Here is a 14,808-nt window from a genome sequence, read left to right as displayed (position 1 = left end):
AGACTAGCTAATAATCAATAAATTGATGGTAACTAGTTTCTCTCAGTAATCAAAGACAAAGCCATGGAGACACTAAATGCTTTAAATACCTTTGAAAAAGGGGGTGCCCCTGACAGGTGAAAATCAACCCTGATTGGTGAACAAGTAATGAGAAGTTGGACTAAACTCTTCATCTCCTGTTGCTTAGAACCTGACTTGATCATGAGACTCAGCTGCCTCCAGCAACCTGTATAGATGAATCCATCTCCACCAAGACTACTCTCGTTGGTTTTCTCCTTCATGAGCCAGGTTATCCCGAACTCCTGTGGAGGGGGTATGAGGACATGGACTTAATCCTTCAGGGCAAAAATGCACCTAGATTTGATTCTGTTTATACCTCAAACATTTTGTTTGCTCAGGGCTACAGTAAATATCCAAGGCCAGATTTGAACCCAGGTTTTTCTGATTTCAGGCCCAGTGATATTACTACTAGTTCTATACTCCAAAGAGAGCAAAGAAAGAGGAAAAGGAGGCATATGTTAAAAAATACTTATGGTAGTTCTTTTTGTGGTAGCAAAGAATTGGAAAAGGACACAGGAGGTTCCTATTAATCAGGGAATGGCAGAACTAATTACAGTGTATGAATGTGATTGAATACTAATGTGTAGTAAGAAATGAGGGAAGGTGCAGGTAGGTGGTGCAATGGATAAAGCACTGGCCTTGGATTCAGGAGGACCTGAGTTCAAATGTGACCTCAGATGCTTGACACTTACTAGCTGTGTGACCCTGGGCAAGTCACTTAACCCTCATTGCCCTGTCTCTCCCCTCCCCCCCCCCAAAAAAAGAAAAAGAAATGATGGAAGACATAGTTTCAGAGAAACTTGGGAAGACTTATATGATTGGTGTACAGTACAGAATTTGTAAGTAACAACAATATTGTAAAGATAAACATGTTTATAAGAGTTGGGAACTTTGATTGGCATAATGACCAAACATGATTCCAGAGGACTCATGATGAAACATGTTACCTACTTCTTTATATAAAGGTGATGGACTCAGAATGCAGATTGAAGCATATTTAGATTGTAAGCTCCTTGAGGTCAGGGACTATCTTTTGCATCTTTTTATATCCCTAAGCACTTAGTACAGTGCCTGGCACATAGTAGGTGCTCAATAATTTTTTGGTAGGTCTGTCTGTCTATCTATCTATCTATCTACCTATCTAATCTGTCTAATCTATCTATCCCCATCCATCCATTCATCCACCCACCCACCCACTTGCCCATGTATCCATCCACCTACCTACCCACCCATCCATCTATCCAGACATGGCCAATGGGCACATTTGTTTAGCTTGACTATATGTATTTTTAACAAGTTTTTTGTTTTTCTTCTTTTCTTGGTGATGATGGAGAGGTGAGAGGATGAAAAGATATTTTGCTCTCTTCTCTCCTCTTTAGAACCTTCTCTCTTTTTCATTACTTTCATTATTTCATTATTTCATATGAAGAAGAGTCCCTTCTCCTTCCCAAAGCAGACTCCTCCACACACACCCTTGAGCCCATCTCCTCTCATCTTTTTGAGCAGATTGCCCCATCTTTTGCCCCACTCTCTCATCTTCATGCTTTCCTCATTTACTGGCTGTGAAACTGTTGTCTATAAATATGCCCAGATTTTCTCCATCTCTAAAAATACCTACAGTCCTCTCTTTCTTCCTCTTGTTGGCTAAATCCCTTGAGAAAGCCAGCTATAGTAGGTGACTCCACTTCTTCTCTTTTCATTCACCCCTAAAACCTATGCAACCTGGTTTTCATCTTCACATTCAACTGAAACTTTCCTCTTCAAAGTTAATGATAATCTTTCATTTTGTAATTCTGGTGTCCTTTTGTCAGTCTTCATCCATCTTGACCTCTCTAGTATTCACCACTGTTGATGACCCTCTCTTCTCCTTTCAAGGTTTTTATGAAATGTCTTTCTCCTACTTCTACTTGTAGTAGGACTATTCAGTCATCAAACTCCTCAGTCTCCTTTGTTCAATCTTCATCCATGACCGACTCATTAACCCTAATTTTCCATCACTGAATTGTCTTGGGACTTATTCTTTTCTCTTTCTATACTGTTTTGCTTGTGGATATTATCTCCCATTGGTCCAGTTATCATCTCTGTACAGATGATTCACAGATCTGCATATCCAGCCATAGTCTCTCTCCTGAGTGATAGTTAAACATCACTCATTGTCTTTTGGATATCTCATAGACTTTTCTAACTCAACCAGTCCAAAATAGCATTCATTGTCTTTTCCCCACCCCTCCCTTCAAATTTTTCTTTTACTGGTAAGGACACCATCATTCTCCCAGTCACTGAGACCCAGAAGCTCAGTTTCATTTCTGACTGTCATTAACATTTACCCCATCTGTCCAAATCTTGTAATATCCATCTTCACAACATTTATTGTATAGATTTACCTACCCTGGTGTAGGACTATACTGCAGTATCCTGCTGGTTCATCTTTCTCCATTAAGTCTCTGTCCACTCCATTGCACCTTCCACTCACCTGACAAAATAATTTTCCTAAAGTAATGACCTAATTATGTCAAGGTTCCCCTTCTCCCCTCAACTCATGAAACTGCAGTGTATCCTTATTATGCCCAAGATCAAATACAAACTGCTCTAGTAACCTTATGCCTAAAATGCATTCCCTCTTCACTTCTGCCTACTGATTTTCCTGGTTTCCTTCAACAATCAGCCCAAATCCTGCTTTCTGTAGGTTGCTTGTTCTGATTCCCCTCTTCTCACCCTCACCCCTTTGCTTTGAGATTATCTGCCATTTACATTGTATATATCTTATATTTTTATAGCTATTTGCATGTTAGCTAACCTGTTTGAATGTCAGTTCCTTGAGGGTAAGGATTATAATTTGACCTTTTCTTAGTCTCTCCAGTGATTAGCACAGTGCCTTGGATATAATAAGCACTTAATAAATTCTTGTTGACTGACTGAGGATTTGGACAAGGGAAACCTTGGCTGTCTAAGTCCCTTGACATACCTGTATACCTTTATGCCTGTTTCCGATCTTATAGAAAAGAAATACTTATGTTTTCTGTATAGGAAGCTTCCTTCATTTCCCTCAACAAGCATTTCATTACATGTTATATGCTAGGTGTTGAGCTAGGTGTTGCAGTTACGAAGATAGAAGTGAAAGCATCCCTGTCTTTAAGATGATTTTATTCTATTGGGCATAGAAAACTTGTACCCAGATATGTAAATCCCAAAGATCTATATAATGTAAAGGTAAAGCAATTTGGGGGGCAGGCATTTGCAATGCTAGGTTTCCTCTTGGAGGGTACTTGAGATGAGCACTGAAGAGTGCTAGGGATTGATTATAAGAAGCTAAGCTGAGGAGAGAGACTGCAGATCCAGAATTCAAATTGCTCAACCAAAGGCACAGAGATGGAAGGAAATGTCATTTTGAAAGGGATCTAATAAGCCTATTTGACTGGAAGGCATCCTATAGGAATCAGGAAATAATATATAAAAAAGTTGCAAAGTTAGACTAGAGTTATTTTGTGAAGGGCTTTAATTGACAGTCAGAAGAGTTTTAATTTTAACCTGAGAGACAAGAGGGAGCCATCCACGGTAGTTTCTTTAGCAGTAGGATCACGTGGTCAGATCTGTGATCTAGGACTATCACTTCAAGGGACTGTGTCTCTGGAGGATAGGTTAGAGAGGAGGGAGATCAGTTTGTCTTTAACTTTGAAGGCTGTTGTTTTAGTCCCACAAGAGGCAAGGAGAACCTGACCTAGGGTTGTGGTTGAGTGGCAAGAAGGGGACAGATCCAAGAAATAATATGGATTGAATATCTACAGTATTTATCAACTGATTGCATAGGAGGGATGGGAGAGAGTAAGGAGTGGAAAAAAAGTGAAAAGCTTATGAAACTGGTTGATTGGAAGGACAGTGGTGCTCTTAAAAGAAATAGACTATTTAGAAAGAGGTCAGGACTTGGGGGAAAAACAATTTTCAGCATGTTGCTTTTAAGATGCGTATAGGACATAGAGGTGTTAATGTCCATTAAGTAGCTGATGTTGTGGGATTTAAAGTCTGGAGAAAGGCCAGGCCTAGATATGTCGATGTGTAATATAGATAAAGGTAGATGTTGAGCCATCAAGAGCCAATGAAATCCTTGAAAGAGGATATGGAGGGAGACTAGGGCTCACTTTATTTTCTGTCTTCAGAAGTTTAGAGCAGTTTTCTTGTATTATTTTTTTGCCTTACAGTGTTCAGGTTTGTTGATTTACCATGTTTTTCTGGGAGGCCTATAATCTTTAAATTGTATCTGCTAGGCTGGTCTTTGAGATTAACATGTTTTGTGTTATTGTTTTCCGTTTCTCTTTTTCCAGATTATCCTTCACTTTTGTACATTTGCATTCCCAATCAGTTATCCTCTTCTTTGTTTCTTTAAGGAGACTTGCCATTGTGGATTCGGGTTTTTATGTTCTGCCAATTATTTCTGCTCTGCAGGCCATAATTTTATTTTCATAATCCTTATTTCTTTTTTCAACCACTCAGAAACATCCTGCTGTGTTTCCATGTGATGTTTAGAATCCATGGGGTCCTTTACCTCATCGGGTGTAGATTCTTTTTTGTCTTGCAATATTTATTCTCAGATACAGAACTTTTCTACCAGATCTAGATCAGATCCTTCGCCATTAATATCATCTTTGTTGATTTATCTGCTTGTGTCTGAAGTATTTTATTATGTTTTCTTACTCCTGGGATCTTTGATAATTTCAGCCTTTTTTCCTCATTTTGCTCTATAAGCTCATTGTCTGACTCCCTCACCTTTAATGGTAGTTTCCCCAGGGGCCTGGATTTCAAAGCCATCTTAGCCTCCTCTCATTATGGACAATTGACTCACAGTTTACCAGCCTTGATCTCTGCCTTAAGTGACTTCTGCAGGGACAGAACTGGCCTCAGATCAATGATAGACTCTTCTTCAGGCTTGGTGGAGTCCCACACAGTTCTCTTTCCTCTCCTTCCCTCTTCTATACACATCTTTCCCCCTTTCCCTCTTCTTCAGCTGAGCTATTTTGTGGTGCCAGGTGGCACTGAACTGGGCACTTTGTGATGCTTCAGTGGCCTGAACAGACTGCTGCTGTGGGGGTCTCCTTAGCACTGGGAAGAGCAATGTCTGTGTGGAGAACTGAGTTTTGTTGCAAGCCTGTGGGTTGACTTGTGGAAGCCTTGTTGCTACAGGGTTGTGGGTGTTAAGAGATGGGTGTCCTGAGTGAGCATATTAGAGGTTAGGGATTACTGTGTTAATTCATCAGGCTTTTACGTTGAGTTCTTAGTGTCTGAAACTGGGAAGGCAGATTGCTTCAACTCTTGTACATGCTTTGTATTTTGGAGAAGCTGGACAATTGTTAGAATCAGAAAATGTCTAGTCTTTTATCTTGTTGATAATGGGTAGAATACAATTTTTGAAGAAGTATTTATTGTTAACATAAATAGCCTGTAATTTAAAAAAATTCTGAGTACTTACTATTTGCAGAACAATATTCCAGGAACTAAAACTGAATTTTGTCCTTATTTGAAGTGTTGAAACTATTTTTGATAGAAGAAATAACATATTATTTATTGTTTTTCGCAGGTCACAGTGTGAGAAATATCCAAGCCTTTGCTGTCCTCCAGAATGCATTTTTAAAAGCAAAAACAAGTTATCTTCCCCAAATCATCCTTGATGCCATCACTAATATCTACATAGCTGACAATGCAAACTATTTTATCTTGGAGTCGCAACACACGTTGTCCCAGTTTGCAGAGAAGATTTCGAAACTTCCAGAAGTGCAGACCAAATACTTTGAGATGCTAGAGTTTGTCGTTTTTAGTTTAAATTATATCCCTTGCAAAGAGCTTATCAGCGTCAGCATTCTCTTAAAATCCAGTGCTTCTTACCAGTGTAGCATCATTGCCACAAAAACTCTTCTTAAGTTCACACGGCACGACTACATATTTAAAGATGTGTTCAGGGAGGTGGGCCTCCTAGAGGTAATGGTGAACCTCTTGCATAAATATGCCGCCTTCTTGAAAGATCCTCAGACTCTGAATGAGCAAGGTAAAGCATGATATTTTCTATTTTCTCATTTCTTGATTGACAGGTATGAATGACTTTCTAGCATTACTCAATTAAAACAAGTTTGAGGGAAATTTCCAAGGAGCTACTTGCTTCCTATTTGCTTCTTTGTAAGTCTATGTAAAAATGGCCTAGGAAATGTGAGATTGTATAATAGATATGTTAAGGATTTTAAAAAATCCAATTCCTCTGTATTTAAGGAATTTACAATTGTATATGATTGGAATTAAGTATCGAAATATGCACAATTACTAATTTATCTTTCATCTTTTTGGGCATGATGGTTAAATTCAACTTTTCATATTTTAATTCTTTCTGGAAACAGCATTTAATGTGTTTCAGGAAATACCCCTATCATACCTTTCTGTCCACATTTAGGTGCACTTGTTGTGCAGGATTTTGGCTTTGGGCCTACTGGTCAATTTTGAATATTTAGGTCATACATTTTTTAGAGTAGTTTTATTAAGTGCATATTATTAATGGCATATTAGCATTTATGATTTACTTGATTAGTATTAATGATGTATTTTAAAGTAGCCAGTGATTACACTTTAAATAGAAATACCAAAACCAAAATGTCCTGGAGTGGGGAGGGGAGTAGGGTGAGAATAAGCCTGCCCATTTGTCTGAATTAAATAAAACTTTTTTTTTTTTAAAGGGGATTCAAAAAACAACAGCTCTGTGGAAGACCAGAAGCAACTGGCTTTGCTGGTAATGGAGACCTTGACAATTCTACTCCAGGGATCAAACACAAATGCAGGTAATTCATAAACTTATCAAGATGCTTTGGGAATTTTAGCTCTGATGATTTTGGTCTATTAAATGTTTAAAGAATTATTATTGGTTAACTAAAGGTACTATACTTTATGAACAAGACTTGATAATTTCCTTATTTAGAATTATTGCAATAATCAAAAATTGATTCCCATCAAACATTTCATTGATTATTTTCTACTATTGCTAAAGAATACAGTTTGTGATTATTATGTATGAAATCTGGTTCTCCTTTCTTATTTTGCCTTACACATAAGATTCAACAGACAAGCCATCGTTTCATTTCTTAAATATATGTCTTCTTTTAAAATAAGATTTTACATGTTTATTCATGCTCTGGTGAAAAATTCATACTATTTTTATGGACAAAATCACTGCAGTGTCCTTTAATCCTTCCATTATCTAATTTCCATTTCACTTTTTTGCTACCATTAGCATTAGCATTTTCTTTCTTCATTCTTCATCCTTTCACACCATTCTTAGTATCTTTTTTCTTCTTGTAAGTTGCCTATAAGTTAAAGGTCATTCTTTGGTTCATATTTCTGTGCCTAGTCAAGGGAATTACAAATCATCTTAAAACCTGTTGTTTTGTCACCACCAAAACGCATTCTGAATCAGGAGACATTTAGATTTGGTTTTTACTTCTTGACCACTTTTTCTCACATTTCTGTCCTAGGCACTATGGCCTTTCCAGGATGAAGGACATCTGTTTATGTGTCTATTTACATTAAACTTCCTGGATCTGATGGTCACATTGTTATTCGCAGTGGTGGCTAGCTCCTCTCTATAGAATGTTTTAACAATTATTTAAAATAATAATCATTTCAAATAAAATGTTTCAAATAAGCCACATTATTTAAAAAATATTTGTTGTATTTTGGAATAGTGAATATTATTTAAAGAGTCTTTTTATTTCTTTTTCTTGATGTCTTTAATTGATCTTCTAATATTTTGCTATCTTCAGTACAATTTTAATAAACCTTTATTATGTGCCAGGCATTGTACTAAGTGCTGGGGATTCCAAAAGGGGCAACAGAGAACCCCTGCCCTCGTGTAGCTTACAATCTAATTAGTGAGACAACATGCAAAGATCACCGAGTAAACTATATACGGGATAAATAGCATTCCATTTAAGGAGGGAAAACACTGGAATTAAGAGGGATTGTTTTCTTTACTTTTTTTGTTTGTTTTTGTTTTGTTTTTTGCGGGGCAATGAGGGTTAAGTGACTTGCTTAGGGTCACACAGCTAGTAAGTGTCAAGTGTCTGAGGCAGGATTTGAACTTAGGTCCTCCTGAATCCAGGGCCGGTGCTTTATCCACTGTGCCACCTAGTTGTCCCAAGGGATTGTTTTCTGAAAGCATATTGCCTGTTTATTTTTTGTTTGTTTTTGTTTTGTTTTGTTTTGAAGACTGGCTTTGCCTAGCTTGCCCCAGCTGGGAGTACAGGTTCTACTCACAGCTGCATGGCAGCTTTGACCTGAGCTACTTCAGTCCTCCTTAGACAACCTTTTTCTCCTCTACCTGTGCTCCTCCCTCTCCCCTCCCCCCAGCTCCATACATGCTCTCCACAGTACCAAACTTAGTGAGGGTGTTCCATTGGTGCTGCCCCCACAAGTCAAGACTCCCAAGCTCAAGAGATCTACCAGCCTCAGCTTCCTGGTAGTTGTAATTATTAGGCACGCAGAACCATGCCCGGCTTGTTTTTTGTTTTTATGCCAGTATGATATAGTGGGTAGAGAACCAGCCTCAGAGTTAGGAGACCTAGTATCAAATCCTGCCTCTGACCCACATTGGTCATGTCTACAGGGCAAGTGCTCTAGGGAACTTGCCAAATACCACAATCTTACCTCGTCTAGGAGTTCATATAGCAGTTTAATCACAGGGTCCAATCCCTCTAAACATTCCTACCACAGACTCCTAGACAAAGCAGAAAGGTGCCTCAGACAATGTGTTTTCACTGTGCTTTGTCAACAGCTGTGCTAATTTCAGGTTTTTTTTGTTTATTTTTTGTTTTTTTTTTAGTGAGGCAATTGGGGTTAAGTGACTTGCCCAGGGTCACACAGCTAGTAAGTGTTAAGTGTCTGAGGCCGGATTTGAACTCAGGTACTCCTGAATCCAGGGCCGGTGCTTTATCCACTGTGCCACCTAGCCATCCCCAGATTTTTTTCTTACCTCGACATAGGTAGTTACTCCGTGTAGAGATACATCCACACATTTAGGTGCAAGCTCAAGTGCACACATATACAACTGGTTTTTCCCATGAAGATCAATTGCTCTTCCTTTGATTCTAATCACTTAGAATTTTCAGAAACAACCAGAAAGCAGACTATGTGGAAGACCGTGTGCCTGAACAGAGGCAAGCATGCCTAACTCTTTTAGTGAGGCAATTGGGGTTAAGTGACTTGCCCAGGGTCATACAGCTAGTAAGTGTTAAGTGTCTCAGGCCAGATTTGAACTCAGGTACTCCTGAATCCAGGGCCGGTGCTCTATCCACTGTGCCATCTAGCTGCCCCCATGCCTAACTCTTGACACACCTTTCCCAACAAAGACTGAAAAATAGCACCAGGCTGAATAATGATCAGGAAATCTAATGAGATATTACAGTGACTTCTTCAATACAAGAAGGCGCTAAAAAGTAATTTGAAGACCCAAGAGCAATAAGATTGTACACAGACATTAGTAGCCTGTGGAGCTCTTTATGCCGATCCAGAAATAAAGAAAGACTCCCACAAAATAGGCTCAGAGTTGTTGGAAAGTCCCAGTGTGGATCTTGGACATGACAAGGTACAACAGTGACCAGTGTGGTCATAGAGGTGCTCAGTATTAGACATACCATGCCCAGGGCCTCAGAAATCCTTAGCACTCTGTGCTGGAATGCTGTATTGACCCCGTAAACTCCTGGGTGTTGAACCTCGAGGATCCAAGAACCCAAAGTGATCCAGATTGGAATCAAATAGGGCTGACTACTGACTCAGAAGTCCAGCCAGGGGAAGTACCTCATCCTAACACAAAGCCCTAATTGAGGAGTTAAGATTAGAGAAGTGAGTCAATGGAAGAAGACACTAACTATTATAAAGAATTGTAATGAATCCAGAGATAACCCAAAATCCAACCCAGAAGGAAAGAGTAGCTCCTAACAATTGTAAATAGAACCTCAAGGAAAAAAAAGCGATCCTTTAGTAGAATCATATGAACACTTCTAAGAAATGAGACAATACCATAAATGAGACTAAACTCTAGAGGAGGAACTATTGGAAGGAGAATAAGTAACCGAGAATAGAAAGTGGTAAACCTTAGCCAAGTATTGAACTCCTTGAAAAATAGAATAGACCAAACAGAAATCAGTGACTTCATGGGGTAACCAAAAAAAATATTAAAATAAATAAAAAGATTTAAAAACATAAAACATGTGAAGTATCTGCTTCCCAAAATAACTGACCTGGATATTTAAAAAATCATTGGATTCAGTAAAAACCATGATTTTTAAAAAGTCTGGATGTTCTTCTATTTAAAGAAATCATAAATGAAACCTGCCCAGATCTCTTAGAACCAGAGGGAAAAGTGAAAATATAAAGAATTCAGGGATCATTCTTTGAAAGAAAACCCCAAAAGGAAAAGTCCTGCAAATGTCAGAGCTAAAATTCTGCTTCCACTGACAGCAGCTTCTTAGCAAAAATTCAAGTATCAAGAAACCCATCAGGAATGCACATCTGGTGGCTTAGACTGTAAAACAGGAGATCTTGAAACAGAGTGTGCTAGAAAGGCAAAAGACATAGGTATACAGGCAAGAACTTAATGGGAGGAGGACCTTTAATGGAATAGAGAAAAGAACTTTTAAGCATTCCTGATGAAGAGACCAGAGCTGAGCAGGAACATTCTAGGAAGGAGAGGAAGAAAAGCTAGTTTCCCTTCAGAACCTTTATGTCTTCATAAATATGTGTGAAAGGAGAAAGTTTATTAATTAAATGAGGGAGTTTGTTAATAAAAAATAGAGACTCAAGAAATGGACTGGTTCTGGTTTTTTAAGAAGGGAAAGAAAAGGGTCGATAAAAGGAATACATGATTGTTGAAAGAAGAATTTATTCTTTTTCATAATTGGGGTATGTGATAAGAAAACTTTACACATTTGGATAAAAGGGTTTAGGAGAGCAGGCCTTAGATAAACCTCACTCTTAATTGAATTGTAAAAGTAGAGTTGATACATTTATCTCATACACGTCATGGGGATTAGGGGTATGGTGCCCCCCCTCCCCAATCTGGAAAATCCATAGAAAATTTTTGGCCCTCCCTTCATACCAGAGAAGAAGTCTAAATTATTATGGTATTAAAAGATAAAATATCTTGATACTATATAATACTATACATATGTTTTATGCATTTTCAAGTTTCTAAACTTTCTGTGTTGTTTGCTGGCCTTCATATATCATTTGTGACTTCCACAAAACTCTCCCCAAATTCTCATTTAATGTTGACCCACAATATATCAAAACACGAGAGGGAAAGTCGTGATGTGGAAGGGATACCTATGCATTCAGTCACATAAACATACACATAGAGTTTGGGAGGATGTGTTTGGAAGGGAGGATAATACCAGGGAGGAGATAATTTAAAGGGGAGATTAAAAAGTGTTTCATCAAGGAAACACTCTGTTTTCCTCGAAGAAACAAATCTTATGTGTTAAGATAATGGAATTTGGTAGACACCCAAGGGTCTGACTTGAGTGACTTAGTAGTGTTTGAATTGGGTGTGAATGAGGAACTACAGGGTGCCCACTTGGAGGCAATTAGATCTTGAATTTGAATTTGGCCAGCCCTGAGAAGGAAGGAGTGTTCTTAGAGGCTGTGGACTGCTGCATCAGCAGGAGACCGCTCTCAGCTAATCAACTTGAAGAGCCTCCCATTTCTGGGAGGAGGACAAGAAGTAGGAAGCAGATGCCAGTGGAGGCTTCTTCCTCTTTGTTTGGAGACATCTGCTTGGTGGCAGGACATCACGTGGGTGGTTAGGAAGGCTAGGATTTCCATGCTATAAGGAATCTGGTCTCAATCTTTCTCTCTCTTTAGTATCTTGTATCTTTTAATAAACCCTTAAAAGCCTAAACTCTTGGTGAATTTATCAGTGATTTTAGCCAGTTTCCCCCAAAACTGGGGGAACAGATTAGAACCCACATTTAGATTTTTAAACAACACAAAAGGAAACAGACAACCAAAAGAAAAAACCAAATCAAAGAACTGGAAACTAAGAGGTACCTATTAAATACGAAATGGCTAAATAAATTATATTGTATTAAAGCTAGCAGAATGTTATTATGCTGAAAAACTTATGAATGCAATTATTTCAGAGAATCCTAGGAAGTAGAAACTGATACAGAGTTAAGGTCTTTAGACCCTAGAAGACAAAAGATGCAGAAACAAGAACTTTTTTTTTTCTTTTTTGATTTGGGTTTTTTTGGGGGGCTTTTTGCAGGGCAATGAGGGTTAAGTGACTTGCCCAGGGTCACACGGCTAGTAAGTGTCAAATCCAGATTTGAACTCAGGTCCTCCTGAATCCAAGGCCAGTGCTTTATCCACTGTGCCACCTAGCTGCCCCCCCTTTTTCTTTTTTAATTAACTTTTTTATTTAAAGTTTTGAGTTTCAAATTCTATAGCTTCCTCTTTCCTTCCCTTCCTTTCCCCCTCACTGAGGCTGTAAACTATCAGATATAAGTTATACATGTACAATTATGTAAAATGTTTCCATAGTAGCCATTTTGTATAAGAAGACTTGAATAAAAGAAAAAAAGATTGAAAAACAGTGTGCTTCAGTCTGTGTTCAATCGACATCAGTTCTTTCTTTGGAGGTGGACAGTATGCTTCATCATTAGTCTTTTGGGTTTGTCTTGGATCATTGTCTTGCTGAGAATAGCTAAGTCATTCACAGTTCTTCACTGAACAATATTACTGTTATTGTCCAATGTTCTCCTGGTTCTGTTCTGAAATCATACAGCTTGTTATTTCTTATAGAACAATGATATTCTATTACAATCATATACCAAAGCTTATTTAGCTATTCCTCAGTTGATGGGCATCCCTTTGATTTCCAACTCTCGGCCACCACAAAAAGAGCTGCTATAAATATTTTTGTACAAATAGGTCCTTTTCTCTTTTTTTAGAATCTCTTTGGTATATAAACCTATCAGTGGCATTGCTGGATCAAAGGGTATGCACAGTTTTATGCCTTTAGGCGTAATTCCAAATTGCCCTCCACAAAGGTTGGATCAGTTCAAAACTCCACCAACAGTGGATTAGCAACCTAGTTTTCCTACATCCCCTCCAATATCCAACATTTTCCTTTTTTCTCATATTAGCCACTGATCTACCACTCTGCTTCTTAGCCAGTACCAGATTGTTTTGATAATTACTGCTTCATGATACAGATTGAGATCTGGTATGGCTAGACCACTTTATTTTTTTATTTTTTGTTGATGCCCTTGATATCCTTGAGCTTTTGTTCTTCCAAATGAATTTTTAAATTATTTTTTCTAGATGTATAAAATAGTTTTTTGATAGTTTGATTGGTATGGCACTAAATAAATACACTAATTTAGGTAGGATTGTCATTTTTATTATATTGGCTCGGCTTAACCATGAGCAATTAATATTTTTCCTATTGTTTAGATTTGACTTTGTGTGAGAAGTGTTTTATAGTTCCATCCATATAGTTCCTAGGATTGTCTTGGCCAATTTCCAAGTATTTTCTGTTGTCTACATTTTAAATGGAATTTCTCTTTCTATCTCTTGCTGCTGGACTTTGTTGGTAATATATAGAAACACTGATGATTGATGTGGGTTTATTTTGTATCCTGCAACTTTGCTAGTTGTTAGTTGTTAGCTAATTGCAACTTTACTATAGTTGTTAGTTGTTAACTAGTTCCAACTGTGCTAAAGTTGTTAATAATTTCAAGACTTTTTTAGTTGATTCTCTAGGATTTTCTAAGTATAACATCATATCATCTGCAAAGAGTGATAGTTTTGTTTCCTCACTGCCTATTCTAATTCCTTTAATTTCTTTTTCTTCTCATTGCTATAGCTAACATTTCTAGTACAATATTAAATAATAGAGGTGATAATGGGCATCCTTGCTTCACCCCTGATTGTATTGGGAAGGCTTCTAGCTTATCCCCATTACAGATATTGCTTGCTGATGGTTTAGATAAATAGTACTTATTTTAAGGTAAGCTCCATTTATTCCTACATTCTCTAGTGTTTTTAATAGAAATGGGTGCTGTATTGTGTCAGAGGCTTTTTCTCCATCTGTTAAGATAATCATATGATTTCTGTTGGTTTTGTTATTGATATGGTCAATTATGCTGATAGTTTCCCTAATATTGAACCAGCCCTGCATTCCTGGTATAAATCTCTCCTAATCATGGTGTATGATCCTTGTGATATATTGCTGTAATCTCTTTGCTAGTATTTTATTTAAATTTTGTGCATCAATATTCACTAGTGAAATTAGTCTATAATTTTCTTTCTCTGTTTTGGTTATTTCTGGTTTGGGTATCAGCACCATATTTGTCTCATAAAAAGAATTTGGTAGGACTCCACATATTTTCCCAAATAGTTTATTTAGTATTGGGATTAATGGTTCTTTAAATGTTTGGTAGAATTCACTTGTGAATTCATCTGGGCCTGGGTTTTTTTTTTTCCCTTGGGAAGTTCATTGATGGGTTTTTCAATTGACAAGAACATTTTAAAGAAAACCATCTTTAAGAGCTCTGATCAAACAACTATCAATCATGATCCAGTATATTCTGCATGATAAAACATGAGTATGATGTTCATCATATATTCCCTAATATCCCCAGGAAAAAAAAGAAAAGAAAAACAAAACTCTCATAACAAATATTTACCTTCTCATCCTTCACTTGAAATTGAATAGCATAC

General features: G+C 37.6%; 1 protein-coding gene across 1 annotated transcript in view; it reads left to right on the top strand.

Moving 5' to 3' along the window:
* WDFY3 (WD repeat and FYVE domain containing 3) overlaps positions 1 to 14,808 on the top strand; it is a 332,419-nt gene that overhangs the window by 133,821 nt on the left and 183,790 nt on the right. Inside the window, 2 exon segments of the mRNA XM_043973480.1 lie at positions 5,630 to 6,094; positions 6,771 to 6,872. Of these exon segments, the coding sequence (XP_043829415.1) occupies positions 5,630 to 6,094; positions 6,771 to 6,872 (567 nt within the window).

This window comes from Dromiciops gliroides, chromosome 6 (genome assembly GCF_019393635.1).
Source record: "Dromiciops gliroides isolate mDroGli1 chromosome 6, mDroGli1.pri, whole genome shotgun sequence".
Classification (NCBI taxonomy): Eukaryota; Metazoa; Chordata; class Mammalia; order Microbiotheria; family Microbiotheriidae; genus Dromiciops; species Dromiciops gliroides.
This window is presented reverse-complemented; position numbering and strand designations above follow the sequence as displayed.